The sequence below is a fragment of the Rhamphochromis sp. 'chilingali' genome, assembly GCF_963969265.1.
Source record: "Rhamphochromis sp. 'chilingali' genome assembly, chromosome: 2".
NCBI lineage: Eukaryota > Metazoa > Chordata > Actinopteri > Cichliformes > Cichlidae > Rhamphochromis > Rhamphochromis sp. 'chilingali'.
The window spans coordinates 13408128-13436043 of NC_137930.1; the positions used below are offsets into that span (position 1 = coordinate 13408128).

Sequence of the window (27916 nt, forward strand, 5' to 3'; positions counted from 1 at the left end):
CTTGACATCTGTGTTTGTGATGAAGAGATGTCAACTTAAGTTAAAAGTAGGAGCTGGCTGTATTTTTGTAAGGTACCAGTTTGTACCATGAGATGGTGAAGTGAGTGAACCTCAGCTTTAAGTCGTTAATAACACATTCTTACCTGCAAAAAAAGCAAAGCCTGTTGAGAAAATGAATGTAGGGCTTAAATGAAATATCAAAATTTGGAAGAACCTTTTGAACATGCCTGCTGGTAAAATACTGCCAACTATGGTAAATATTTTAGTTCAAATTTGCAGAGGATAATTACGAACCGCACGTATCTAGCATCACCCAATATTTTTTGGTGCTGATGGAAATTGCGTTTTCTTCTATCACTTTGTTTTTCATGTCTGTTTTTTGCAGCCAAATCTGGAAATTAATCATCATGCTGACAAGTCTCTGGACAGTTTCTGTAAGTGGCAGAAGTCCATCCTGTCTCATCACAGTGATGGAAACAGTATTCCAGAGAATGGGATGGCTCATCATGACAATGCTGTCCTAATCACCCGGTAAGAGTTGGCTAACAGCTACAGAACAGGACAACATGTTGCTCACACACCATTATAATAGTCCAGTGTTGAAATACAATTTTTCAGTTCTTACTTTATTTGTAATTTTCTCATCTTGAGCAAATACAGGTTATTTTCTGTGGTGTGCCTTCAGCAAATGCCAACAGCTACAGCACTGGAAAATCCAAAAGTCCAGGTCTTGTGCACACAAGACCTGGACTTTACCTGTAATAGCTCACGGGAATAAATGCCATCGTTTTGAAAGTAAAATGTGCTGTTACGGACGTAATGTACCTGTCATCCCGCAATTTATGTCATAAAATAATAAAACTCTGTCATTACCTGGAATAGACTTTATTGTTGCCAGAACTGTTTTGGCTACTTAACCTGGCAACTGATGTGTATACTCCTCCAGCTGCTTCTATCTAGAAGCAGGATGGGGTTCTGTGATTGACATTGCCAAAGGCAAAGTTTTTGATTCTCTAGTTTGCATAAAACAGCCTTTTTATCACTAGTGCTAGCGTGTTGTCTGCCAGTTGATATCCTCCAGCTTCTTTGGCTGTTGGCTTTATTATTGGTTTTAGCTTCACTTTGCACAAACAGCAAAGGCTGCTTAATAGAGCCTGCCTGCAGTGGTCATGGAGTTTGCCTTTTTGGCCTTCCCTTTTTAGCAGGAAGCTGAGAAATGTTATTGTTTTCATAAACCAAAAAAATCATGGAAAGGGCTTTTAACTCACAAACTATTTTTTTTAAAACATTTCAGTTTGAGGGCATGAATTAACTTAGATACTTGGTTACAGATGAGCTCTAAGGAAGCTGACAGACCCAATGCTCTGACATATAAAAGGCCCATTAGGTTGTTATACCTGATGGTCATTGCAAACAAACATTGGTCTACAAATCTATCATCTGTCACAGTTTGTTCACAGCAAAATCCAAGTAATAAATACGATATTCACATTGTTTTTCTTGGGGATTAGAATATTATATCCATCCATCCATTGATTCATCCATTCTCTATATTATAATATAGAGAATGGATGAATCGATGGATGGATGGGCTTGTTTAAATGAATTTGGTTTATAAAAATACACCACTTCTATAGCTGTGATGAAATTAGCCACAAACACTTTTCCTGCAGATCTTTGGTAACATGGATCAGTGTGAATGAATGATTGAAAGTTCTTGTTAGCATAAAACAAGGATGTCATTGTCCAGCCTTTGTTTTGAAATGGGTGGTGTCAAAACCTTTGAAAAATTGGGGGAATAAATCAAAAAAGGATTAGAAAAGTCACAAGTAGGGTCACTTAAAAGAGAACAGAGAGAGAGAGAGAGAGAGAGAGAGAGAGAGGAGTGATTCAAAGACAAAGGAGTGAGGGTGGTAGGTGATGGTGGAGGTGGTGGGAGGGTAAAATTTAAGTTGCTGTGCTCTTGGTTTTAATAGATTAAAAGCTTTTGGTATGATTGTCTCATTAATTTGAATGCAATCCTGTAAAAATTTCCTTGGGCACTGTGGGTCTGAGTGTTCTGACCTCCTTTTTTTTTTTTTTTTTTTTTGCTCTATTGTATTAACTGTGAAAGAGCCCACGGCATGTAACTAAAATATAACCTTTACCAATAGACTGTCAGGAACGAGTGGCGTTCATCAGGACAGATTGACCCAGATTTCTTGAAACATATTAGCAATATTTCTGCGCCTAAATATTAGACAACAGTTATTTGCAAACATTTAGCAATCTGTCTGCGAGTGATTGCAATCAGTCTGAGTCAGGCCACTGTTGTTTAGATACAGGTTACCTCCTACCAGGTAACCTGTCCTATAGTTTTTACAATTAAAAGTGGTCAGCCAGAGGTTAATAATAATGGAATATATATACATACACACACACACACACACACACACACACTTCATTCACTCTCACATTCATACACTGGTGAAGGCACGCTACAGTTGTAGCCACAGCTGCCCTGGGGCAGACTGACAGAGGCGAGGCTGCCATATCGCGCCATCGGCCCCTCTGGCCATCACCAGTAGGCGGTAGGTGAAGTGTCTTGCCCAAGGACACAACGACCGAGACTCTCCGAGCCGGGGCTTGAACCGGCAACCTTCCAATTACAAGACGAACACCCAACTTTTGAGCCACGATCGCCCATTGAGCGTGTTGTGCGCTTAACCTATTGACGACCAGGTTCTCGTGACCACTTGAAATCACTTGCTGAATGGGAAAAAATTTTAGTGCAATCAGTGGATATCCATTGACTTGACAACCCAAGCTAGTATATGATATTGTTAGGAGTAACACTTGAAGCTCTTTTCTGGACTGAGCAGTTTCAGTCATATTTAGGGCTGCTTATAAAACAAAATGACTGGGTGTATAACAGAAGTTAGTGAGGGTCTCTGCTTATGCAGCTATGTTCGGAAAAACCCAGAAGCTATTCTAATAGTCAACAAACATATACTGAGGGTCAAAACTAGCCATTAGGGTACAGGGGAGGTTGTCTTTACAAGGGAAAGATTTAAAGGTGACATTATACCTGACCAGACTGTGATTAAGCATAAACAGTTTGAGTATTCTGACCTTCTTCTTCTTCTTTTTGCCTGTTCTTAGGTATGACATCTGCACCTACAAGAACAAACCTTGTGGTACCTTAGGTGAGTGAAAAAGGCTGATATAAATTTCATATATGTTAAATTAGGTTTCCTTTGTAATCTTATGTGATGCTGACTACATTAAATGTCTAGTTTTGGAGTTTATCCTTTCCTGCTCTTTGGAGAGGTTTTTATTTTCCCATTCAACGTGTCCTCAAGAAAACCTTATTTAGCAGCCTTCGCAATCTTGTGTAGAAGAACACAAATCCGACAAATCCGGTGAGACATAATAAGAAGGATATTTTCCATTGTGTTATTATAGCTCCTCAGTGGCTTCTCCTCTGTTTGTTGAGGCCAGGAGCCCTGAACCTGGACAGCTGTGGTCACCTCTAGTTTATAAATCTCCTCTGTCTCTGTCCTCTGCCTCCAACCTCAGTTTGTCTAAAGTGTTTACACTTCCACTGGGGGTTGAAAGGGAGAAAGGAAGTGCAGGAAAGTTAAGGAGGGCAAAGACTTAAAAGGGGGGAGGAGAAATGTGGGATGAAGAAGAGACGAGATTAGTGGCAGATGGGGGAGATGGAGAAGAAGAAGAGGAGGGGTTGAAAGGAAAATGGAAAAGGACCATTATAGGGGGTGTTAGAGTATGCAGGAGGGAGATGGAGTGGGTGATATGCACGCTCTGGTGTTACTGGGGGTGGAAAAAGGACAGCAAGTGGTGGCAGATCACCCCCCCCCCCCCAAAAAAAAAAAAAAAAATTCTGTCTCAAGTTGTTCAGTTCCACCTCAAACCTTCCTACCCACCCAGCTCTTTTTTTCCCCATCTTATCTTTTTTGGAGCCTGCAGGCACCACAGTATATCTTGGAGGTAATATCGTGACTTCAGGGGTGGTTTGACAGATTGACCGCATTCGTCACATTCCCTGGTCTTTTTAATTGCCCTGGCATCTGCTTGGCTTCCTTGTTGTCTCACCCCCACCTCCCTCTCTGCTCCTCCTCCTTTTCCTCCCAGGGATCATGCTCTCGGGTCAGACTGCTGGCATTTAGGGTCGCAGAGTAATCATGGGCGTGGAGATAATGCACAGTCCACCCTGGAGTTAAGAAAACAGCTTACACTCCATGTTTGCCCCCCACCCGAACACACACACACACACACACACACACACACACACACACACACACACACACACACACACACACACACACACACACACACCTTTCTTCTTTTCCCTCCCTCTCCTCCTTTTCTCTTCACCTTCAGGCTCCCTCTTTTCCTGCAGTAATGGTTTCAGTGGCCTCCTGATTTGCGAGTCTATTCTTGTTTAGCCTCTTAGTAAAGAGGACACAAAGGCCATGCCACTTTTAGCAGGCAAGCGAGGAGTCCATGCATGCGCTACAGGAAGATGTGAAGCTGCATTGGTTGCCAAACGACATGTTATGTAGCTAATGAACAGTGTAAAAAGAGGTGTGCAAAGTTTATCATTAGAACATTTTGCAAAAGTTTCTTCTGCAAGTTGGAAAACCGCTCTGGTGCATGCGAGCTGAATAAAAATAAACATATTTTCTTGCTCACGTTCGTTGCATGAAGCCATTCAGACATTTAGTTTTGGTTTGATTTGTCTAAATTCAGAGGTAACTGCTTATTCGCAAGAGAAAGAAAATTGAAAGCTGTTGACAGTAACTGTGCTCCTATCTACATGATTTATGCACATGTTAAGCACTTGAAAAATTCTTGAATGAAAGTCCAAACAAATCCCCACAACTGTATTGCAAGATGTTTTTGTATCAACTGCTAAAAAAATATACAGGGAATGTACAGTACAGTAAACAGTAATGTACCGTCTTTTGTAAATACAGTTTGGTACTTTAAATGCTAATACCTTTCAGGAAAAAATATTCATTCATATCAATATATAAATATTAATACCCTATTTTCTAATTTTTAGTTAAGTCAGACTTGAGTCTCACTGTGATGCTTTAGTACAGCGGTCCCCAAACCCCGGGCCTCGGACCGTGAGTGTTGAGGCTCAGGTGTGAAATGTATAGTTTTCAGGGTTTTTATCGGTTTTCAGCGTTATTTTGTTATCGTTTTTATCGTTTACTCGGCTTTCCTTGCTCTTTTCACGTGTGTTATGAATAAATCTTCTTTTTTTCGGTACGGGTACTAGTTTTATTTTGTTGTATTTATCCGCGACACCTTAAAGGCTGTGGCGCAAAAAAGGTTGGATACCGCTGCTTTAGTACGTCCACAACTTAACTCTTAAATGCACATAGTCAAAATAAAGAAATTAAAAAGAAAGAGTAGCAACGTGAGTTGAAATTGTAGCAACCCAAGGTGGTGGTAGCTTGGGTTATTTACACAGTGGCAAGTTCAAAGACTCATGGGAATGTACATGCTTAGGCTCAAATCATTAATTATGTAGTGCTGTGATGTTTATTTTAGCTATTTTGCATTTAGACTTTAATTATTGTGGGCGTGTGATGTGGTTTCCAGCTTGTGTGTGGCTAAGTGTAATGTTAAGGTTTAACTAGCAGTGGACCACCATGATGACCAAGATTGCTGACTAAATCAAAGATGGACTCAGCCACCGTGATGTCACCCATTGATTTGGGGTTTTTTGAAGCCTCACTGTTAGTGTTTTGGCCATCACATTGTTATTGAGAGGAAAGGGTGGCCTGCTAAATTATCAGCTAATGCTTACAAGCTACATTTATAAACTGTAAGGCACAGACAAACACAGTATCGGTTAATTAATGTTGCATAACAGACTAATAAAGTAGAATGTCACTCCTCAAAGCTAAGGCACAACTTCCTTGGACATATAACTTGATCCAAAATGCACCAACAGCACGAACATGGCAGAAAGATCCAGTGAAGGGACAATATTTAGCAGAGGTAAGACTCAGAAGACACCAGTGGGTACAGCTCCACCTGCCATCTATGTGGATGACTGGATGGCACACCCCTTCACCACCCTTCATAGCAACCCCAAGTTGCTATTAAGATATGAACTATCAATAAGGCCAAAACTGCTATGTATTCGGCTATAAAAAAATGTGCTTTGTGTTGTAAAGTTGGGTATTTTCATTTTTGGGACTCTGTGGAGCCTGACTTGCTTTTGGAGCCAGGCCCAAGTTGCCAATACACAACTGCAGTTTTTGGCACTTACACACCAGCCTCACTTTTCAGCCTTTGACGTTCTTCCTTGGTAGTGATGAGTCATGTCCATTCAGCGTGTATCTTCAGGGTGTTAAATACAGGAGCTTTTGGATAACCGTGTGGTGAATAAAGAGAATGGAAATTTAAAGAAACTGATTTCAGGGTACATTGGTGAGGGTACAGAGACATTTTCCATTTTTATGGTGATTACAGAAGGTACATTAAACATTATAATGGCAACCAAACAAGTGACTTTGTTTTCAAAATCTATAATATGCAGCACAGTAGTGTCATATCTTTTACTATATGAAAGTGTTGTTTTACATTTCAGTAGGTACGCTGTAAAATAATGTAAAATATCAACAACTTGCACACTGTGGAGCGTCAGTATAGTGTATTTATTACTCTATGCAAACTGTAATGCTGCTCTCCATCAGAATGGGGTGATGTGTATTTGCTTTTCTGTATTTTATTGTCATTTATCATCCTAAAGCGGAATCCAACTAGCTTTACTATCATTTAAAAAGTGTCCTTTTTAAATGACAGTAATGATAAGTAGAAAAGATGTGATGGTAAAAAAAAAAGTAATTTCTCTAAATTGCAATGGAAATACCTGAGCTGTTTCAAACTAATGAGGAAGCTTAAAGCATATCATATTTCTATAACTGGTGCACTTTTAATTTTTCATCTTGTTGCACCCTCTCCTGCCATTGTTGAACAGCATTTAATTGCATTTTTTTTTAATTTTATTTTTTACAAATTTACTTAAAATGTCAAGTAAAACTTAACAGAAATGACTGAGATTATCCAGAGTGACAGGATTCCCCTTAAATTTATTCTCAAATATATGAAAACCTGGGAAAAACTCCTCAACCCAACATGAAATAAATAGAAAGTACTTCTCTCTCTCTCTCTCACACGCACGCACACAGGCGCACACACACCTGCTTTGCAGTGTCATATGATCCACTCTCCAGTCACCTGTAGATGTAATCTGTGAAGGATCGCCAGCAGTCTCCCTATCTGACCTGTCAGGCTTTAGGGGAAAAAGAACCTGCGACACCTGGATTGTGGAGCGTTTTTAACTTGAAACGCCCTCTCCTCTCCCTTTTCCCTCTTTTCTCTCGGCCTCTTTCTCCAAGTCTTGCTTTTGGAATGAGAAAAAACAACTCTATTTTCTGTCAGTTTTTTGTCAGAATACTAGTTACATGAAATCCAGTGTATAAACCTTTTCCAGCAATATCCCCGTTTAAGTAAAAAACAACAAACATTTAGGAGCAAATGCTAAGCTTGACTTGTCCTGGTGAATCTATAGCCATGACTAGCTGACTCTCAGCACTGCTGCAAACAGTAGCTTATGTATGGAATCCCAGTTTTATGACAGCGAGTCCTAAGAATGCTTTGCCTCAACCTTGTGTTTGTATGTTTGTCTGGCATGTGTGTTTATGTGTGTATGTCTAGGTCTGGCCTCAGTGGCTGGAATGTGTGAGCCAGAGAGGAGCTGCAGCATCAATGAAGACATCGGCCTCGGTTCTGCTTTCACCATTGCGCACGAGATTGGCCACAAGTGAGTTTTAAGAGTTTTTAGGATCCTAATATAAAATATAAAACTTGACATTACTCCCTGATGCGTATTGCAGAGGTGGTGGGACCAAGTCAGAGGGCCTTAAATGGCTTGGTTTTGAAGGCACACATTTAAATTACTTAACAGAACTTGTCTCATTAATTTAAAGTGGTGCAGCTCTGTCTACTTTGACTTGAGAATTATTATCCCTTAGTTAATCCTTATCATGGCTTGTAAAAGTTTTCCTTTTTTGTCTTTATACTTTTTCATGATTATAGCATAATTTGCCGTGGCACCTTACGCACATCCACAATGAACTTACACCCCGACAATATTCATTCATGGATCCTTTTGATGACGTCATGACTGAAAAGACCTTTTTTAATTCAGAACTTAAACTTCTCTGGTGGCATAAAATCCCTCAATATGAGTATTGGCACTGCTGATATCAGCAGATTTCTAAGCAGGACTTGAAGTTCTTCCTTTTACATTTTTGGGAATGAAACTTTCCACAAATGTAGCACCTTTTATAGCAGTTTTAGGTGTTGGCAAATGCCCTCTTTTTCCTTAAGGTCGTCTTCAAACCTTTTATCACTTTCACGACCTGTTCTTAAACAAACATTACTTACTGCCTGGTTTTCCGGACTTGCATATAGTCTTTTTTCCCCCCCTTGCAGACTGTAACTGCACATATTTCCTCATGCAAATGTCAGTGTCCGCATACCTCGGCCTCTTTCTTCCTGAATATAAAGCAAAATAATGATGATGTATTAGTCTGTGTATTCCTCTCTCGAGAGTTAGGCAAGATGGCGATTTCCTTTATTATGTCTCATGTCTGCTTCTGTTGTGGGGCAGTTGTAAAAATAGTCTCTGCTTCTAGAGGATGTATAAAAAAACACACTACAGCGGGGTTTCGACTGGCCTGATTTATTTCCCGAGTAGGGTAAAATGTCATAAACGCCAGCCTTAGAAAAACAGGTTCAGTCTGTGCAATGTGGTTGGATTTGTTATATACATTAGACCTGATTCGCACCACTAGACTGTGAGGGAAAGTTAAGCTTTGATATCCTGCTGTAATGAGAAACTTTTCTCTCAAATGACAGATGAAGTTTTTCTGAAAATGAATTGTTGCAACCATTGATAGCCAACATGAATTCAGTGGGAAAAAAAACTATTTCGTAGCTTTCAGAACAGTGTTCAAAGTTTGGAGCTGCTCATTGTAATGATCTAAAGGGTCTTGACTCCTCGCTCCAGTCTGTGCTGACTTTCCTTCCCTGGCTTGCTCAGACCTGCAGGCAGTGATTGACAGACAGGCATCCGAGTGGTGATTAGAACTTCTTTCCTGCAGAGCCCCAGACAGGGTTTGACCCTTGACCCCTCCACACAGCTGTTTTAGAGCCAATGAGCTCAATCTTTACAGCCACAGAGGTTGACATCCAGAATCCAGCAGCCTTAACTGTCCAGCGAGATCCCATCTAAACTGTGCAATTAACTACCACTTTCAGACCAGATGGTCATTTCTCCCAGCTGCATTAATTCCTCTTCTTATTTATTTTTTTCTGTTTTAGTTTTGGGATGAACCATGATGGGATTGGGAATTCTTGCGGTACCAAAGGTCACGAGACAGCCAAACTGATGGCTGCTCATATAACAGCCAACACCAACCCTTTCTCCTGGTCTGCCTGCAGCAAAGACTACATCACCAGCTTTCTCGAGTAAGTGGGTGATATGGGTGGTGGTTGTTCCCTGTGGGCCTGTGTGTGTGTGTGTGTGTGTGTGTGTGTGTGTGTGTGTGTGTGTGCGTGCAATAGAGAAAAAGGTGCATTCCTGTTTTCCTTCCACAGCTGTCTCTCTTTACAACCCGCTGCCACTGGCTGGTCCATGTGGCTGGACCCGCTAGGCTGCTTTGTACACGAGGCCTTCCCCTACTTATTCACATCCACTTCATCACTGAGACTTTTGCCAGACCTCCTTGTGGCTGCGTATGATAACTGAGTGCTTTCCACCCCTGCATCCTTGCACCACAAGGCGGGTGATGTTAGAACTCATGTGGGTTCTCGGTGGTGATGTGTAGGCCAGCTGCCTTAAACCACTGCTCTGCTGTTTTATATATTGGCCAAAGGAGGCAAAAAAAGGAGAAAGAATTGGAGCACATAAATAAACGAGGCAGTGATATTTGAGTCTTGCCAGCCTGGCATAGTAGAGGACACACCAATGTTTCTTTTCCAGAGGCTAGACAAAACATCTGGAGTAACAGAACAAACAGATAATCGTTACAATGACAGACTTCTACACCTATTTCTGCACAGCATGATTTAGAGGAGGCGTGTCAATTTGAAGCCTTACTTGAAATTCTACTGCTCTTCACGCTTGCGAATCCCTGATTTTTTTTTTTTCTGGCACTTTTGTCTTTTTATTAGATGGCAGAGACTCTGAATGTCTAACATCAGTGCAATATAACTACAGTCATGATCTTTTTTGCTCCACAAATTCTTTTTCCATATTTAAGCCTATAGCAGCACAGAGCAACTCAGCCGGCAGCAGACTTCTGTCAGAAATCCAGCTGTGTTATACTAGTAACGGCTATTGTAGCATGGAGCTGCTAATGCCTTTTTAATGATCATAGAATGAGGTCAAGGACCCCCTTAACTTTGTAGCATTTGTGGGAGTGATAAGATTCTCGTGTAGCTTTATTGCTGCACAAAAAAATTGCGAAACTCAAAGTGCTTGTTTGCAAAAATGGAATAGTGCTGACCGTGCAGAGCTAGTAGCACAAGACCACCACGGAAACAGGAAAGAAACTGACAACAATGGAGGAAAGTATAAAATGGGCCAAAGGTTATGAATGATTTCTAATCTAATTTGATGTGTTGCTTTGCTGTTTATGTTGTTTTATCTTATACTCCCATAAACAATTAGTCGACAGGGTTTATTCTGATGGATATTTAGATTCATACAGCAGCATTTTATTCATTTATAATCCTTCTCCTCATGTACAAGATGTAGAAAATCAGGATCCATCATAAACACCTTATTGTATTGTGTTATCTCAATAGACCACTTTCCTCTCAGAGTGCTGGCTTAATTGTAGTTATAAGCATTTCCAAAAGTAGAATGGGTGGTGACTATCAGGCCACTGTCTTGTGGAACCAGCTACCAGTTTTGATTCAGCAGACGTACACCTTCTCTACATTTAAGATTATTTATTTATTTTTTAAAAGCTACTACCTTTAGAACAGGTGACGCTAAATCATCCCTTAGTTATACCTCTGTTGGCTAAAACTGCAGTGGAACTCACAACACCCTGAGCATTTCTTCTTCAATGACTTCTTTTCACTTCCAATGCCACTAATCTTTGTTTGCTGTCCCCCATAGTCTGTTTTGTCCTGTCTGTTTGTGGTGTCTCGTTTCTCCTCTTTCCTCTTTTGTCTTTTCCCCTCTGTGCCCCTCCCTGAACCTAAGTAAGTCTATACCTTGTAAACTACCTTGTCCATAGCTGGTAACATTATCTCTGCAATGTCACCTGCCTTAGACAGCGAGCAAGAGGTCAGGGTATATTTTTACCTTTGAGTTCTAACACTAAGAAACTTTGTATCTGGTGCTTCTGCTGTCTGGTTTATTGTTTGGTTTATGTGCAAATTCATTTTTATGCTGATTTTTTTTAAATGCTTCATCTGACTTGAGATAACAACACAGAAAAACATTAAAACATTAGTATGTTTTTTTTTTTTTTTTAGTTTACCCTAGATAATAGAGATCATTTTTGAAAAATGGGCCTGTTATGCTAATTTTCAACTCCCTATTTTTATTCTTTAGATACTTTTCAGGTTTAAGTAATCCTTATTTATCTCATATTAGCCCGGGGTGTTGCCCTTTAGTTTATGTACTCTCTGAAAAAAGCTTTTGTAGTTACATTCCCTTTAAGCTATACTTCTTTTGATTGGTTGCCGTTTGTAAACAGGTTTGTATATTTCAACTCAATTCAATTCAGTTTTATTTACACAACACCAAATCACAACAACAGTCATCTCAAGGCGCTTTACATTGTAAGGTAGATCCTACAATAATACATACAGAGTAAAACCAACAATCATATGACCCCCTATGAGCAAGCACTGGCGACAGTGGGAAGGGAAAACCTCCCTTTTAACAGGAAGAAACCTCCGGCAGAACCAGGCTCAGGGAGGGGCGGCCATCTGCTGCGACCGGTTGTGGAGAGGGGAGGAAGACAGGATAAAAGACATGCTGTGGAAGAGAGACAGATAAGAGCCAGACAAGTATGATTCAATGCAGTGAGGTCTATTAACAGAATCAGAATCAGAATCAGAATGGGGTTTATTGCCAAATGTTGAGCAGGTTTACAACATTAGGAAATTGCTGCGGTGCTTCAGTGCAAACATAGTGTCATAAATAGCACTTAAATAGACATGGAAAAAAATAAAAGTAGGGATAAGAATTAAAAGTGCTACGTGGGAAGATATGTGCATGAGATATACATGAGATATATACATGAGAATAAGAATTAAGAGTGCTACGTTGAAAGATATATACATGAGTGCAGGTGGTGATCAGTGCCAAACATGGAATGATGCAGTGAACACAGCGTAGGGTCATGTGTTAGTGGTGGGAACAGTCATATGGTTATTTTTCATGTGTCCAACAGCAGAGGGGAAGAAACTGTTCTTATGGCGAGAGGTTCTGGTGCGAATGGACCGGAGCCTCCTGCCTGAGGGGAGCAGGTCAAACAGACTGTGTCCAGGGTGAGAAGGGTCAGCTGAGATCCGAGCTGCACGCCGCAATGTCCTGGAGGTGTACAGGTCCTGCAAAGATGGGAGTCTGCAGCCAATCACCTTCTCAGCAGAGCGCACAACACGCTGCAGTCTCTGTTTGTCCCTGATAGTGGCTCCAGCGTACCACACGGTGATGGAGGAGGTGAGGATGGACTCGATGATTGCAGTGTAGAATTGCATCATCGTCCGTGTTGGCAGGTTGAATTTCTTCAGCTGCCTCAGGAAGTACATCCTCTGCTGGGCTTTCTTGATGACGGAGGTGATGGTGGGCTCCCACTTCAGGTCCTGGGTGATGGTGGTACCCAGGAAGCGGAATGAGCCCACAGAGGTGATGGGGGTGTCAGTCAGGATGATGGGGGGGAGTGGGGCTGTGTGCTTCCTGAAGTCCACAATAATCTCCACTGTCTTCTGGGCATTCAGCACCAGGTTGTTGTGGCTGCACCAGGACACCAGACGTTCAACCTCCCTCCTGTAGGCAGACTCGTCCCCGTCCGAGATGAGTCCAATAACGGTGGTGTCATCTGCAAACTTGATTAGCTTGACAGACTGGTGGGTGGAGGTGCAGCAGTTGGTGTACAGGGAGAAGAGCAGAGGAGAAAGAACACAGCCCTGAGGGGAGCCGGTGCTGATGGTCCGGGAGTCCGAGACATTCTTTCCCAGCCTCACATGCTGCTTCCTGTCCGTCAGGAAGTCAGTGATCCACCGGCAGGTGGGATCAGGCACATTCATCTGGGAAAGCTTGCCTCGGAGATGGTCTGGAAGGATGGTGTTGAAGGCAGAGCTGAAGTCCACAAACAGGATCCTGGCGTAGGTTCCTGGGGAGTCCAGATGCTGCAGGATGAAGTGTAGGGCCATGTTGATGGCGTCGTCTACAGACCTGTTGGCTCTATATGCAAACTGCAGGGGGTCCAGGAGGGGGGCCGTGAGGGTCCTGAGATGGGAGAGAACTAGGCGCTCAAAAGACTTCATGACCACAGATGTCAGAGCCACGGGTCTGTAGTCATTTAGTCCAGTGATCCTAGGTTTCTTGGGGACAGGGATTATGGTGGAGGACTTGAAGCAGGCAGGCACATGACATGCCTGCAGTGAGGAGTTGAAAATGCCAGAAAACACTGGGGCCAGCTCGTTAAACTGCTTCCTCACATCTGCTTCATGAATATGAAGAGTTGTGGTGGGAGGAGGTGGTGTGAAATCCTCTTTTGTGTGGGGTGAGGAGGGGGGTGTTGTAGGTGAACGGTTTGAAGGTGGTGATGGCTCTATGGAGGGGGGAGAGGTGGGGGAATTAGTGTCCAAAGTGTCTCTATTGTTGGGGCCGTTGGAGGTGTGAAGGCTGCCTGATGGCTCGTCAAAACGGCAGTAGAAGTCGTTTAGGGTGTTGGCTAAGAGCAAGTCATCAGTGGAGTGGGGGGTTTTAGGCTTGTAGTTTGTGATATTCCTAAAACCTTTCCACACAGAGGCCGAGTCATTCTCTGAGATCTGCTGCTGCATCTTCTCAGAGTGCTGATGTTTAGCAATGTCCACTTCTTTAGTGAACCTGTACTTGGCCTCTCTGTAGCAGTCCCTGTCTCCGCTTCTGAACGCCTTTCTCTTTTCCAGCCACAGCTTTTTGAGTTTAGGAGTAAACCAGGGTTTGTCATTGTTATAACTCACCCTGGTGCGTGATGGCACAATGCTGTCCTCACAGAAGTGGATATAGGAGGTGACAGTGTCCGTAAACTCGTCCAAGCTGTTAGAAGCAGCCTTCAATGTGTCCCAGTCTGTGGTCTCCAAACACGTGCGAAGCTCCTCCACAGCCTCGTTGCTCCACAGTTTTTTAGTCCTCACGACAGGTTTGGAGAGCTTCAGCCTCTGTCTGTACGCGGGGATTAGGTGGATCATGACGTGGTCAGAAAGTCCGAGTGAAGCGCGGGGCACCGCGCGATAGGCCCCGCTGATCGTGCTGTAACAGTGGTCCAATGTCCTCTCCTCTCTGGTCGGGCATTTAATATACTGCTTATATTTTGGAAGCTCATGGCTCAGATTGGCTTTGTTAAAGTCCCCAAGAGCAATGATGAGAGAGTCCGGGAATGTCCGCTCCGTGTGGAGAATCTGCTCCGCGAGTGCGCACTGAGCTGCCTGCGCATCTGCGTCTGGCGGGATGTAAACAGCGGCCAGGATGAATGAAGCAAACTCCCGCGGAGAATAAAACGGTTTGCAGTGGATAAAAAGATATTCCAGAGAGGAAGAGCAGTGCTGAGCAATCACTGTCACATCTGTGCACCAGCCACTATTGATGTAGAAGCAGAGACCTCCACCTTTGGACTTTCCGGAGAGAGCGGCCTGCCGGTCCGCGCGCAGCAGATGGAAGCCCTCCAGCTTGAGCGCGCAGTCTGGGATGTTCTCACTGAGCCACGACTCCGTAAAACATAAGACACAGGAGGAGGCAAAGTCTCTGTTCATGCTTCTCATCAGGGCCAGTTCGTCAATCTTATTCCCGAGTGAGCGTACATTAGAAAGGAAGATCCCAGGAAGAGCAGTTCGCAGTCCGCGTCTCCTCAAACGCACGAGTGCGCCGGCTCGCTTCCCTCTCTTTCGGCGTCTCGCTTTCCTGGTCAGAGTCAGCAGTAAATCTGCCGCAGATGCGACAAATATTGGAAATAAATCCACAGGCGTTGTAGTCCTGTAGTTAAGGAGCTCTTCTCTGGTGTACGAGTATCCAGAGGAGTGCCCAGACACAGAAGAAATGCACAAAAACAAAAGAAAAGTAACGCACTGAAGCACCAGGGCGACCATCCGCGGCGCCATCTTGGTAACACATAGTGAGTGAGAAATGTGAGAAATGAGAAGTGAGAAATGTGACTGAAGAAGAAATTCTCAATGCATCATGGGAATCTCCCAGCAGCCTACACTACTGCAGCTTAACTAAGGGAGAATTCAAGGTCACCTGATCCAGCCCGAACTGTATGCTTTAGCAAAAAGGAAAGTTTTAAGCCTAATTGCACAGAAGAGGGGCCTGAAAACTGAAGGCTCTGATTCCCATTCTACTACTTAAATACTCTAGGAACAACAAGTAAGCCTGCACTGTGAGAGCGAAGTGCTCTAATGGGGTGATATGGTACTACAAGGTCATTAAGATAAGATGGGGCCTGATTATTCAAGGCCTTGTATGTGAGGAGCAGGATTTTGAATTCAATTCTGGATTTAATAGGGAGCCACTGAAGGGAAGCAAATATAGGAGAAATATAGCCTAGAAGAAGCCTAGAAGTAATAAATGCATGAATTAGTTTTTCAGCGTCACTCTGTGACAGGATATTTCTTATTTTGAGATATTGCACAAATGTAAGAAAGCAGTCCTACATATTTGTTTAATATGTACATTGAAGGACATATCCTGATCAAAAATGACTCCAAGGTTCCTCACAGTGTTACTGGATGGCAAGGTATTGCCGTCCAAAGTAAGAATCTGGTTAGATACCATATTTCCAATATTTTCAGAGCCGAGTGCAATAACCTCAGAGTTTAGAAGCAGAAAATTATGTCTTTTATGTTTATGTCTTTATTGCTGTATGTTTGAGATAATCATATTGGATATATCCTGTCTTTATGATGCTGCTTAATTGCACAAACATGCTGACCTTGTTGATTGAAATTTCAGCAATGTTTCAGATGCAAATCTGTTATTGTTGCAGTATTCAGTACTGTGCAAGAGTCTTGAGTCACTTGTCATTTCTTTGTCTTTTGCTTCCATTTGTGAGTTGTCTTGAGCAATCATTCTCCAGCTGGCTGCTTTTTCACTTATTTTCAGTCTAGTCCATGTAACTGACTGACACGTAAAAGACTTGACACAGGACCTAAGAGATGCATCTGACCCCTCTAGTGTTTTCTGAAATGGTTTTAATGGAAGGGTGGCTGTCCAGAAGATGTTCATAAGAAAACACACTCTCTCAGGCAAACTCCCAAGAGAGACTTATAAACTTTTAGATTTTTCCTAAATACGATATTTCATTTTTGTTTGCAATTGTTTTCAATAAATTGCTTCACCTATTCCCCATTTTACTAGCAAAATATGAAGAAAGGAGATGTGACTCAAGACTTTTGCATAGTACTGTACATTTGACAGAAAATAAGAAAAAGCCTCCAATTTAAGGTCCATGAGAAGATTAAAAGTCCATTTTAAGTCTGTTCCTGTAATGAAACCAAAGGGGCCGTAAATGTTTCAGTACTAACAGCTTTTCTTTGCAGTCATAGACACCACACTTTTTTTTTCTCTGCAGTTCAGCTTCATTTCTCAGTATTAAGACCATGAGAGCAAATTCATAACTGCAACCTTGTGGTGAAGTATTGGTTACAAGTCTGCGGTGTGTCTGTGTGTTCCTCTGTTTGTGTATTCATGTTTAGTTAGCGAGGCCCTCCAAGAAAGCGGATAATAGCTGCTGTGGTTGTCAGATGATGTTTCCGGCTGAAAGCTGTTAGAGGAGGGTAGTGAACAGCACTTGTGACAGAGATGACAGTATTAAATGCCAGCTTCCAAATGGGACACAAAGAGCTGCTTCTACTCTGCGCTGCCGGGTTCCTAACGATTTCTGGCTCGTGTATCCGAGAATCACTATTTAAAAAAAAAAAAAAAAAAAAAAAGAAGTACCCAAAAGAGACAAAGCTTTTTTTTACTTCACCTTTGAGCAGAATAGACTATTGCTTAACTTATATTATATACATGTTTGTATCGATCTGCGTTTTAGGTTTTAGTTTTATTGCCTTTTGCTTTTACAAAAGTGTTTTGTCTGTAAACTCAAATTATCCTCCCTTTCTCCCCCTCAATCAGAATTTTGGATATTGCACATGCATCTCCCTGCCAAGTAAACAACTTTGGCTGTGGTATTGGCCTAGATTCACCATCTTGCTCGAGCAATATGTGGTGCTTTGTTTGGGTTTTTTACGAATGGTTTATGAATGCGCTCACAGTTCAGTCATAGTTTATTCTCCAGAGTTTGCGTGCCAGTTTGTTCTAAATGTTAAAAGGAAAGCAGTTTGGCTTCATTAAACTCTCCGAGACCACATACTGCAATGAATTTCATATTAAACGTGTACCTTTTGTTAATAATTGTTAGGTTATACTGATTTAAACATACTGCTGCCTCACAACTTATTGGATGCACTCAGCAGGCTTAATATCTTCGTGAATGACTAGTCCCAGAGTACAGGGATAGCTGAAGTTCCTGCTTGCTAGAAGACGTTTCCGCTCAGCATAATGAATTTGGCTAAATCCACTGGACAGGAAGCCTTTGCGACGATGTCAAATAATAGTCTCTATGTTTAAACTTTGACTATTTTGTCTCTCTCCAAACTAATAAATACTGAGGCTTGCCCTTAGTACACAGGGTGTCTGGGGGCCTCATAGTCTGGCTTTTCTGCCTCTGCCTGTGATGAGAGGGTCCTCCGAGGGACAAGAGTAAAGAAAAAACATTATTCCTTTCAGTAACAGAGAATAGAGCATTAAAAATGCAAGAAATGGAAGAGATTAGAAAAGATAGAAAAGATTAGAGAAAAGAAGGATGACTTGCTCTTCTTGGTCTTCAGCGCTGAAAATAAAACATACACAATAAGTTCTATTTGGTATGTAAACAAAGATTATATATAATATATTTTGTTTATGCATTCTTGTTCAAGCACCAGGAGTCTGTGAGTTTAGACAGGTAGTTACAATGTGAAAGTCAATTAAATGAATTTTTATGATGATTTTTACATAAATTTATACGTCAGTCAAAATGCTGTCTACAAAAATAACTGGAGAGATTTAATCTTGAAAACCAAATTACCAAATTTTGTGTTGTGCTAATCATATCCGGGTATTTAATTTATCTTAATATTATTGTTGACTCTTCCCCTCATTTTCATTCTGGGCCCAAGTTGTAGTTTGATCAGTCATAATGTGTAGCACTTACAATGTTGTTGTCACCAAGCCCACTTTGCCTTTAAAGGGATGAGAAGCATTCCATTGCATGCTACAGCTGCCACATCTGGAAGGAACACATAGTTCTTATGTGGGAGACTGCGGCACCCACGGTGTGGGACGGAGAGATTTCGCAGGTCTTTCCTCCCCACTGCTGTCAGACTCCATAATAAAGACTTTAACTGATCAAGCACACACATCCATACATATGCAATAATACCAAGTGCAATAATCCTTTCTGTCATCGTTGTATTTTTACTCAGTTGTATATAGTATTTGTATTTGTATTCTATTTTTATCTTATTGTATATTTATTTTATTTTATTCTACTGTATATAGTATTTTATTCTATTCTGTACAGTTGTGTACTGTATTTATTCTTATTGTATTCTAATTTTTGCCTCATAACTTTTGCACTGTCCACTTCCTGCTGTGACAAAACAAATTTCCCACGTGTGGGACTAATAAAGCTTATCTTATCTTATCTTATCTTATCTTATCTTATCTTATCTTATCTTATCTTATCTTATCTTATCTTATCTTATCTTATCTTATCTTATCTTATCTTATCTTATCTTATCTTATCTTATCGTAAACAGTCATGGTAATACTTTGCCTCGAGATAATCCTCTGACTCAGGGAAGACCAGTGGATGTAGTCTTTCATAAAAAAAAATCTTTTATAACCTCATGGCAGCAAGTGTCTGTGCTGGTAAAAGTATTTTCATTGTTTTAACTCCTAGAATACAAAATTGCAGTGTGTGTGTACGTGTGTGTGTCTGCTTTTGGTGGTGTACATGTTGTACATATTTTTATTTGACAAAACAGACTAAACAATCCTAGGTCTGGACATAAGATCCAAATCTAACTCCAGTTTTCTTTCTTTATTTTCCTCAACTGTCATTTAATTGGCAGTCGGTGGGCTCAGTCTAAGGAGTCATACACACAATAGTGGAGCACGTAGCCATATAATCAGGGAGGGCTGGCCATTCTAGGCTGACAGCCTGCACCCTATTGCCTTGGGTAAAATGTCTGCTTGTGCTTCAACACTTCATTTGATGAAGAGGCGTTGATGTCTAATATCAGCATTAATTACATGACTTTTCAGATCTTTGTCAAAGCGTCCTATAACAGTAGTTTGGTACTAAAATTAAAGGAGTCACAGAAAACTAGCAAAGGTCTCAGAGGGGATTGACTCTAATTGTTCTGGTCTTGGCATCTCTAACTCGGCTATTATGCAAGTGTAGAAAGGTTTCTTTGTGTAAGAAACAATCCTATTGTAGGTTTGTTTTTTTGACAGCTCAGGTCGGGGGACGTGTCTGGACAATGAACCTCTGAAACGAGACTTCCTGTACCCAACAGTGGCCCCGGGGCAGGTGTATGATGCAGATGAGCAGTGTCGCTTCCAGTATGGAACCTCTTCACGCCAGTGCAAGTATGGGGTAAGAAACCAGCATCTTTCAGACTACTCTCCTCCTGATTCTTCCTCTTTACACTGAGAAAATGGGATCTCTCTCCTATATTATGTCTAGGGCAGTTAAAATAAAATTTTCTAGTTCCCAAACGCAAGTTTTGGAACGCAGAGTTCACAGTGAAATATATATCACAGTAGGTACAATACCCAAACATTGCTAGACTTTACTTTCAAAGTGGAATAAGGATATAAACAACCCCTTGAATATTTGCAGTAATTAGAAACAGGCACAGTAATTTATTAAATGTGCAAACGTACATAGAAATGTAATATAAGGTAAAAACACAGTTTGTAGAATTCTAATGAGCTAGAAAGTCGATATTTGCTATAACCACCTTTTTCTGTATTTAGAATTCTAACAATGTTGACAAGAAATAATAAACATAATTCCCTGAAATGTACACCCAGACCATGACAGAGCCTCCATCGGGTTTTAACACAGCAGCAGACTGCTGTATCTCTCTCCTAAGTTTTCTGTTATGTGTAGACATAGCAACTGTTCATCCCTTGAATCAGGAGGCTGTTTATGCTTGAATGATTAAAAAATGAGTGAAAAAGCAACCAATGTCTAAATGAAGAAAAAAAAGGACACTGGAAGACAACTGAAGAATTATTGCTCAAGACCTTTTTAAAAAATATTACAAGCCAGTCGGCTCCCTGGAAGGAAAATAGAAGAAATAAAGAAGGGAAACAAAGAAAGAGGAAAAAAGAAACAGAAGAAATAAAGATGGGTGACTCAAGACGTTTTGCTTAGTATTGTACATAGAAATATTATGCATATATTGGTGTGATCTTCAGTGTCCATTAAGAATGAATATAATCATTGGAATCATTAAAATTGCTCTGTCATAGTAAACCTGAGCATCTTCACACTATGATGCAAAGCATATGGGGTCTTAAAGCTTGCAGTCTCATTGTTGTCTCGTCAGCTCTGATCCTCTGATTTGATCTGGAATTGTGTAGATTTATAGACACATTTTCATGTCATTTGCCTTCTTTTCTCTTGTTCTCACAGCTGTTAGACAACACCAAGAAAAACACTCAAAGAAAAAGCAGCAAAGAGCAACTGATAAATCATTTTTGCCTCTATTTAACAAATCCACCCTCAGCCTGCTGAATTAATTTATTCTGACCAACTTGCTTTTGCCTTCTTTCCTAGGATGTGCCTTAGCAAAAGCAAATGTTGTGTAACTAACAGTACATGACTGCTCTGTCATAGCAAACCTGAGCATCTTCAGATTTTAGACTCTTAAGGGATCACTTAAAGTTAAAGATTTTGTAGAACGAGAAAGTTATAAAATTTGTAGAACAAGTAATTAAAGATAACTAAGAAAAAAGTCCTTCAGAATTTAATGTTGTGTAATTATCATTGTTAAAAACTTTTATGTGGCTACAGTGCGAACAGGAAGTGCTAGTATCTACTGTAACATGTCTTTCCATGTTGGCGATTTGTCAAAATGGACCTGTGATGTCAATAACTTTCCATCAGGTCTGTAGAATTGTACTGCACATTTGTTATCTGACCTTATAGCCCCCATATTATATCCCCATCCAATCCGTTCTCACTCCCAAAGCGTAACATTTTACGCTAGGTGACAAATCGTCACCATATTACGTTTTCGGCTACCCACCACGTTCCTAAATGACGACCTCGGAAAAAGAGGGAATATGAGAACCGTCTGGACTGAACCTACACATGTTCGCTCTTTTTCTTCAAATCGCTTAGAAACACGCTATTTAACATCATTAAAGTCCTGGTTAAGGTCAGGAATAAGGTTATGGTCAGGGCTAGGGATAAGGTTAGGTTTAGGGCTGGAATACAGGGCTGGAACGTCTATTACCGCGGGAGCGTCATTGCACTGGATTCCAGCCATAACCCGCCGCGTACCATAAGAACGCCGAAGGTCTCCTTTCGCGTTCCTCAGGAACGCCGCGGGACGTGACAAAACGTCGACATGTTACGCCTCGGGAGTGAGAACGCTCTGCCCCATCTGGAAAGGGCTGAGCTGTCTGAAAAGTAAATGCAGAAATGCCAATCTCTTTAGCACTTATTGGTTTTCTTGACATTTTGATTTCTTTTAACTGCAATATAAAAAAACATGCAATATATCCCTACACACTCTCTTATTTTTAATAACTATCTAATTTATCTGGACACTGAAACTACCAAGTAACCAAATTACACTTTCACAAGGAAATAAAAAAGTTGTTTGAGATGGTTGGTCATTTTCATTGGACCAAATGAGTCCACTGACATACTCCGGACTCCAGTGCATTAGGTGGTTGTAATGCAGAAGAGTTTGCAGCAAAGATTGCGCTATGTAAAGCAAATGACAGACAACTGCAACAACAGTTAGCACGGGTGGGTTTTCAGTACTGCTGCCTCTGATTGTGGTTTACAGCTTTCCAACCTGGGCACTGAAACTGGAAAATAGATAAATAGAATGGAACACAGAACTTCATTTAAACCCTGCTCCCTGTGGTAAAAACAGACTGATTTAGTCCAAGGTCCTGAGGAAACTCCTGCAGAGGGTTAAATGAGTGTGTGAAAATGTACAAATGTACTTCATCATCCCAGTTTACTAACCATATTGTGTCTTACCATGCCTTTGAGTGTGGTTAACCTTAAGTGTTAAGTTAAAAAAAAAAAAGTAAGAGAAAAACTCGTTTTTTCATTATTTCCTCATTTAGATTAAAAGGGGGTGAAGAGGTTATGGACAGGATTTCTAGGCGCAGCCAAGTGGCGGAGGGCTTTCGCTTTGGTGGCCTCAGAATCTCATCTCTGATTTTTGCGGATGATGTGGTTCTGTTGGCTTCATCGGGTGATGGCCTCCTGCTCACACTGGAACGGTTCACAGCCGAGTGTGAAGCAGCAGGAATGAGGATCAGCACCTCCAAATCTGAGGCCATGGTTCTCAGCCGGAAAAGGGTGGAGTGCCCACTCCGGGTCGGGGATGAGTTCCTGCCCCAAGTGGAGGAGTTCAAGTATCTCGGGGTCTTGTTCGCGAGTGATGGGAGAAGGGAGCCGGAGATCGACAGACGGATTGGGGCTGCAGCTGCAGTAATGCGGACGCTGCACTGGTCCGTCGTGGTGAAGAGGGAGCTGAGTGTAAAAGCGAAGCTCTCAATTTACCGGTCGATCTACGTCCCTACCCTCACCTATGGCCATGAGCTGTGGGTAGTGACCGAAAGAACGAGATCGCGGATACAAGCGGCAGAAATGAGCTTCCTCCGAAGGGTGGCTGGCCTCTCCCTTAGAGATAGGGTGAGAAGTTCGGCCATCCGGGAGGGGCTCAGAGTAGAGCCGCTGCTGCTCCACATCGAAAGGAGCCAGCTGAGGTGGTTCGGGCATCTGACAAGGATGCCCCCTGGGCGCCTCCTGGGTGAGGTGTTCCAGGCATGTCCCACCGGGAGGAGGCCCTGGGGCAGACCCAGGACACGCTGGAGAGATTATATCTCTCAGCTGGCCTGGGGTATTCCCCCGGATAAGCTGGAGGAGGTGGCTGGGGAGAGGGAGGTCTGGGCCTCTTTGGTTAGGCTGCTGCCCCCGCGACCCGGCCTCGGATAAAGCGGATGAAGATGGATGGATGGGGGTGAAGAGGAAGACAATACTTTTATTAATATCAAGGCGACACAGGCAGTGAAAGACAAGAACCAACCACACATTTAAATGAGCAGCTGAAAGATTCCTCTGATATCTAATGGACAGTAATGTAATATTGCTCTGCATCACATAGAAAATTAGGCACATGATGGAAGAGAGGACAGATTAGTTGAGATCACAGAGTTATTTCTTTTCATTGAAAGAAATATCTGACAGAAGATTACAACAAGGCCCAAATCAACGCTCAGTTATTTTGGCTCCTAAGCTCATAATTGTGGTTTTAGATTGCCAAGAAAGACACCCATTTATGAAAGGGTGGAATTCCGGCGCTGATTTATCAGAGCTCGATTGGAGTTTTTCGTCTGACGATCAGATTTATTTCATACTTTGAAATCGATGCCCTCAGTGAGAGGATGGATGTAACCACAGAAAAAGATCAAAGCTTTAATAAATGGAAGAATCTGGTTTCTTAAGCCAATTCTTACCCAGAATGTACCAAACGTTTCCACGACATACTATTTGGGATTTTACCCAAGCGATATGTTTGGCTTCCTTCTTGTGACCTGGCGCCTGCTTCAACAAACTTGCTTAGGTTTAAAAGGCATAACATTTTCTATGACCAGCAATATCAAAAACCAACAGTCCCAAACTATTTTAAATCATTTTAGCTACACGGCTGTAAGGATGGCACTGATAGTTGTCTGGGGAAACCACCATGGTCCAGTTTGAAATATCTTAAAAAAACCTCAGATATTCATTGATATTTGTACCAAGAGACAAATTTCAAGGTCTTTTGTTATCTCAAGATTTTTTTGCTACGCAAAGCTAAGCTATTGTATGTACATTGTTGTTGTTAGCATGTGACCATGCTCAAAATGTTGCTGTCTCCAGGTAGTCTAGCATGCCTGTAAAATGCTAGCTTTTACTATTTTCCTCAAGTTTTTGGTTTGCTTTTTTTGTCCCATGTTTGGAAAAAGCTTTGAAAATGCTATTACTCCGTATCTGTCCTCAGGCAATTCTTGTGTCATGATTCACAGAGGCTCAACAATATCAAAAGAAACTGATATTTCCATTTTCAGGAATTGCCTCAGTTTTGGGATCTTTCTTTGCATGTGCATATATGAGTCAGAGCTGGGAAGAGCGGCAGCAAAACACAAGAACAGCACAGGGCAGCTATCACTGACAAAAGTTGTGACACTGACTTAGTAAGAAGCAGCCAGAAAAATGCACTGCTTCCATACACTGCATGCGGATCATGTATACAGTATATATGAACAAACAGCTTATTAGGTATTCCTAATTTTAAAAAAATTCTTTATGATGCTTAAACTTGTCTGGTTTTTCTCACACAGCTGGCATAGGGGAGTCGGTGCAACCAGAGACTGGCAGTTAGCTGCATTATTGAATCTGGATAGGCTCAAGGAGCTGAAGAGCTGTGGGATATTTACTGACCTTTGGGCTCAGAATCTACGTGTTGGCTCGTTATTCTTTTTCATGAGCTTGCTCTTCTGCTCTACTCAGTTGTGTTATAAAAACCTTTGAAGTTAAGACTTCCCAGTTTACTTAAACAGGAAATCCAGTCTTGGTTGTGCAGCACATCATGTGCTCACTTTATCCAGTTATTTATTTGGGGGCAACTTAACAGTGTATTTCTTCTCTTTCAATAATCTAAATGGTTTCTCCGTTCTGTACTGAAGAGTGATGATGTTTACGCAGACAAATCAGTAATACTAAGGATATTTGTTAGGCTACAAGCCATCTTTATCTAAGACTTGGGAGGCCTATTGCTCACTCTTTATTTCCCCTAAGAAGCCAAAGTTGGATTTCTTGAACTGATGTCACGGTCCCATGTGGTCCTGAGATGAACATGAGCAAACGTTAGTCATGGTGTTGATCTAGCTGACTCTTCATTTCTCATAAGAGAGCATTAAAAACACGTAGTGACCCTTAGCATGTTGCTCAAAATACACTATGATCCAAAGCATATGGGCTCTTGAAGATAGCAGTCTTGATGTGGTCTCATCATCTCTGATCCTCTGATTTGATCTGGAATTGTATGGATTTATAGACACATTTCCATGCCATTCTTTTTTGTTGTTCTCACAGCTGTCAGACTGCACAAAAAATACTAAAAGGGAAAACCAGTAAAAGGCCACTGATAAATCATTTTTAGCCTTATTTAACAAATCCACCCCCAGCTTGCTGAATTGATTTATTCTGACCAACTTGCTTTTGCCTTCTTTCCTAGGAAGTGTGTAGAGAGCTCTGGTGCCTTAGCAAAAGCAACCGTTGTGTAACTAACAGTATTCCTGCTGCAGAGGGGACCCTGTGCCAGACAGGCAACATTGAAAAAGGGGTAAGTCATCTAGTGTTTCTCAGACATTTAAAGGTTAAAGTTTTTTTCCAGATACACAATTTTTAATATTAGAAGATGATGACTCAAATAAATACAAAAATGCTATTTTTAAATGATCTCATTTATTAACAGGAAAGAAAAAGAGATAAAAAAAAAAACCCTCCAACCCTGTGTGAAAAAGTAATTGCCCAAACTTGTTCAATCATTAATTAACTGCGATTCACCACATTTTGTGGAAATCTGAGCTCAGTTTCACTAGACACACCTAGTTGTGATTACTGCCAGACCCAATGAATCAAGAAATCACCTAAATTGAACCTGTCTGAATAAAGAGAGAAAATCATTAACATCTATCACTCTGGGATGGATTGCAAAGCCATTTCTAAGGCTTTGGGAGTCCAGTGAACCATGATGAGAAGCATTATCCACAAATGGACAAAGCATAATACTCCAAAAATCCTCATCTAGTAGGTCAAAGATGAATCCAGAACAAGAGAACTACAGGTTTTACAATGGCCTAACCAAAGTCTGGTCTCAAATTAAATTGAGATGCTTTGGTTTAACCTTTAGCAGGTCATTTATGCTTGAAAACCCTTCAGTGTAGCCGAATTAAAACAATTCTGCAAAGAAGAGTGGTCTAAAATTCCTCCATTTCAGAAAGAGTGAAGGAAGCCATAAATGTGTTACGGTCTCTTGCAAATCTTTTGCCATCTACATGCACAGAAATTTGAAACTAAAGAGAAATTCACATTAACTACTTGCATTTTCAGTATAGCCAGAAGCTCATTGATATGAAAGTTCAGAAATTCAGAAATCCCTCCTGAAATAGTGATAGTTACTGTGGGATAGTTATTTAAATACAAATGGCCTGCACTAGGCAACTTGACTCTTATCTTCTTTTGGTTTTCACATACTCCTTTTTTGGGATCACCACAGTGGACAATCTGCTTCTATCTCTGGAATCCTCCTCTAGCATACTAAACTTCTGCATGTCCTCCTTCACTTCACTACATCCATGAGTGTCCTCTGAGGTCTTCCTCTTTTCCTCGTGCCTGGCAGCTCCATATTCCACATTTTTGTCCAGTATATCCACTATCCATCCTCTGCACATGTCCAAATGATCTCAACTTTGTCTCCATATTGCTCAATCTGAGCTGTCCCTTTTATATTGGAATATAACCAGAATACAACCAGCTGGTAACCAGTCAAGTCAAGGACTCTATTAGAAAGAGCCACATCGCAGATGAATTGCGCTCATCAGCACAGACTGATTCAGATTGGTTACAACATTGACTGTGTTTATAAAATAGATTGCAGTTACTTGCAAACCTTTGCCACTATGTCTGAGAGTGATTGTGGGAAATCCAATTTTGACTGTAATTCTTTGGAGACAAGTTGCCTGTCACCAGAGATTGACAGTTAAAATACTTATGAGTTGCTTGCCTGCTTAGTGAGTTGTGGCAACTGTTTGCTGTAGGTGGGTGAAATTGGTCACAATGAAGTACATGATGTCTGACTGAAAACCTGTTTGCGATTGCTTTGGTCGCCAGCAGGTTACTGTTGTCAGCCGTAGTTTGCATGGAAGTTGCCAACTTGTCTGCACACACTCACCTAAGCCTCTAAGTGTTTGTGAAAATGTCAGGAGTGTGATACAAATTGGAAACTGACACTGTTTACCTTCACAGTTGTGCCTTTTGAAATGTGCTGGTTTCAGAGGTAACACAACTTTTATTTTATGCACTTTGCATTGCACCTTTTCAAGTTTCACTAACGCTCTGCACTTAGTTAGCAAGTGTTTGTATATGAGTCAGTTAACGATGGGTGACCGCGGCAATCTGCTCATGACCAAAGCAGTCACAAGGAGGTTTTTGGTTCAGTGGCCTGCAGTTACCGATTTCACCCAACGACAGCCAGCAACCGT

At 41.4% G+C, this 27916-nt stretch overlaps 1 protein-coding gene across 4 annotated transcripts in view; it reads left to right on the top strand.

The window, feature by feature from the left end:
* The window catches only part of adamts6 (ADAM metallopeptidase with thrombospondin type 1 motif, 6), a 78518-nt gene that overhangs the window by 7672 nt on the left and 42930 nt on the right, over positions 1-27916 (top strand). For all 4 annotated transcript variants that reach the window (XM_080872176.1, XM_080872175.1, XM_080872178.1 and 1 more), the window contains 6 exons: positions 386-531; positions 3142-3185; positions 7741-7846; positions 9412-9558; positions 19862-20003; positions 25888-25995. In XM_080872176.1, the coding sequence (XP_080728302.1) occupies positions 386-531; positions 3142-3185; positions 7741-7846; positions 9412-9558; positions 19862-20003; positions 25888-25995 (693 nt within the window). The remainder of the gene's footprint in view (positions 1-385; positions 532-3141; positions 3186-7740; positions 7847-9411; positions 9559-19861; positions 20004-25887; positions 25996-27916) is intronic.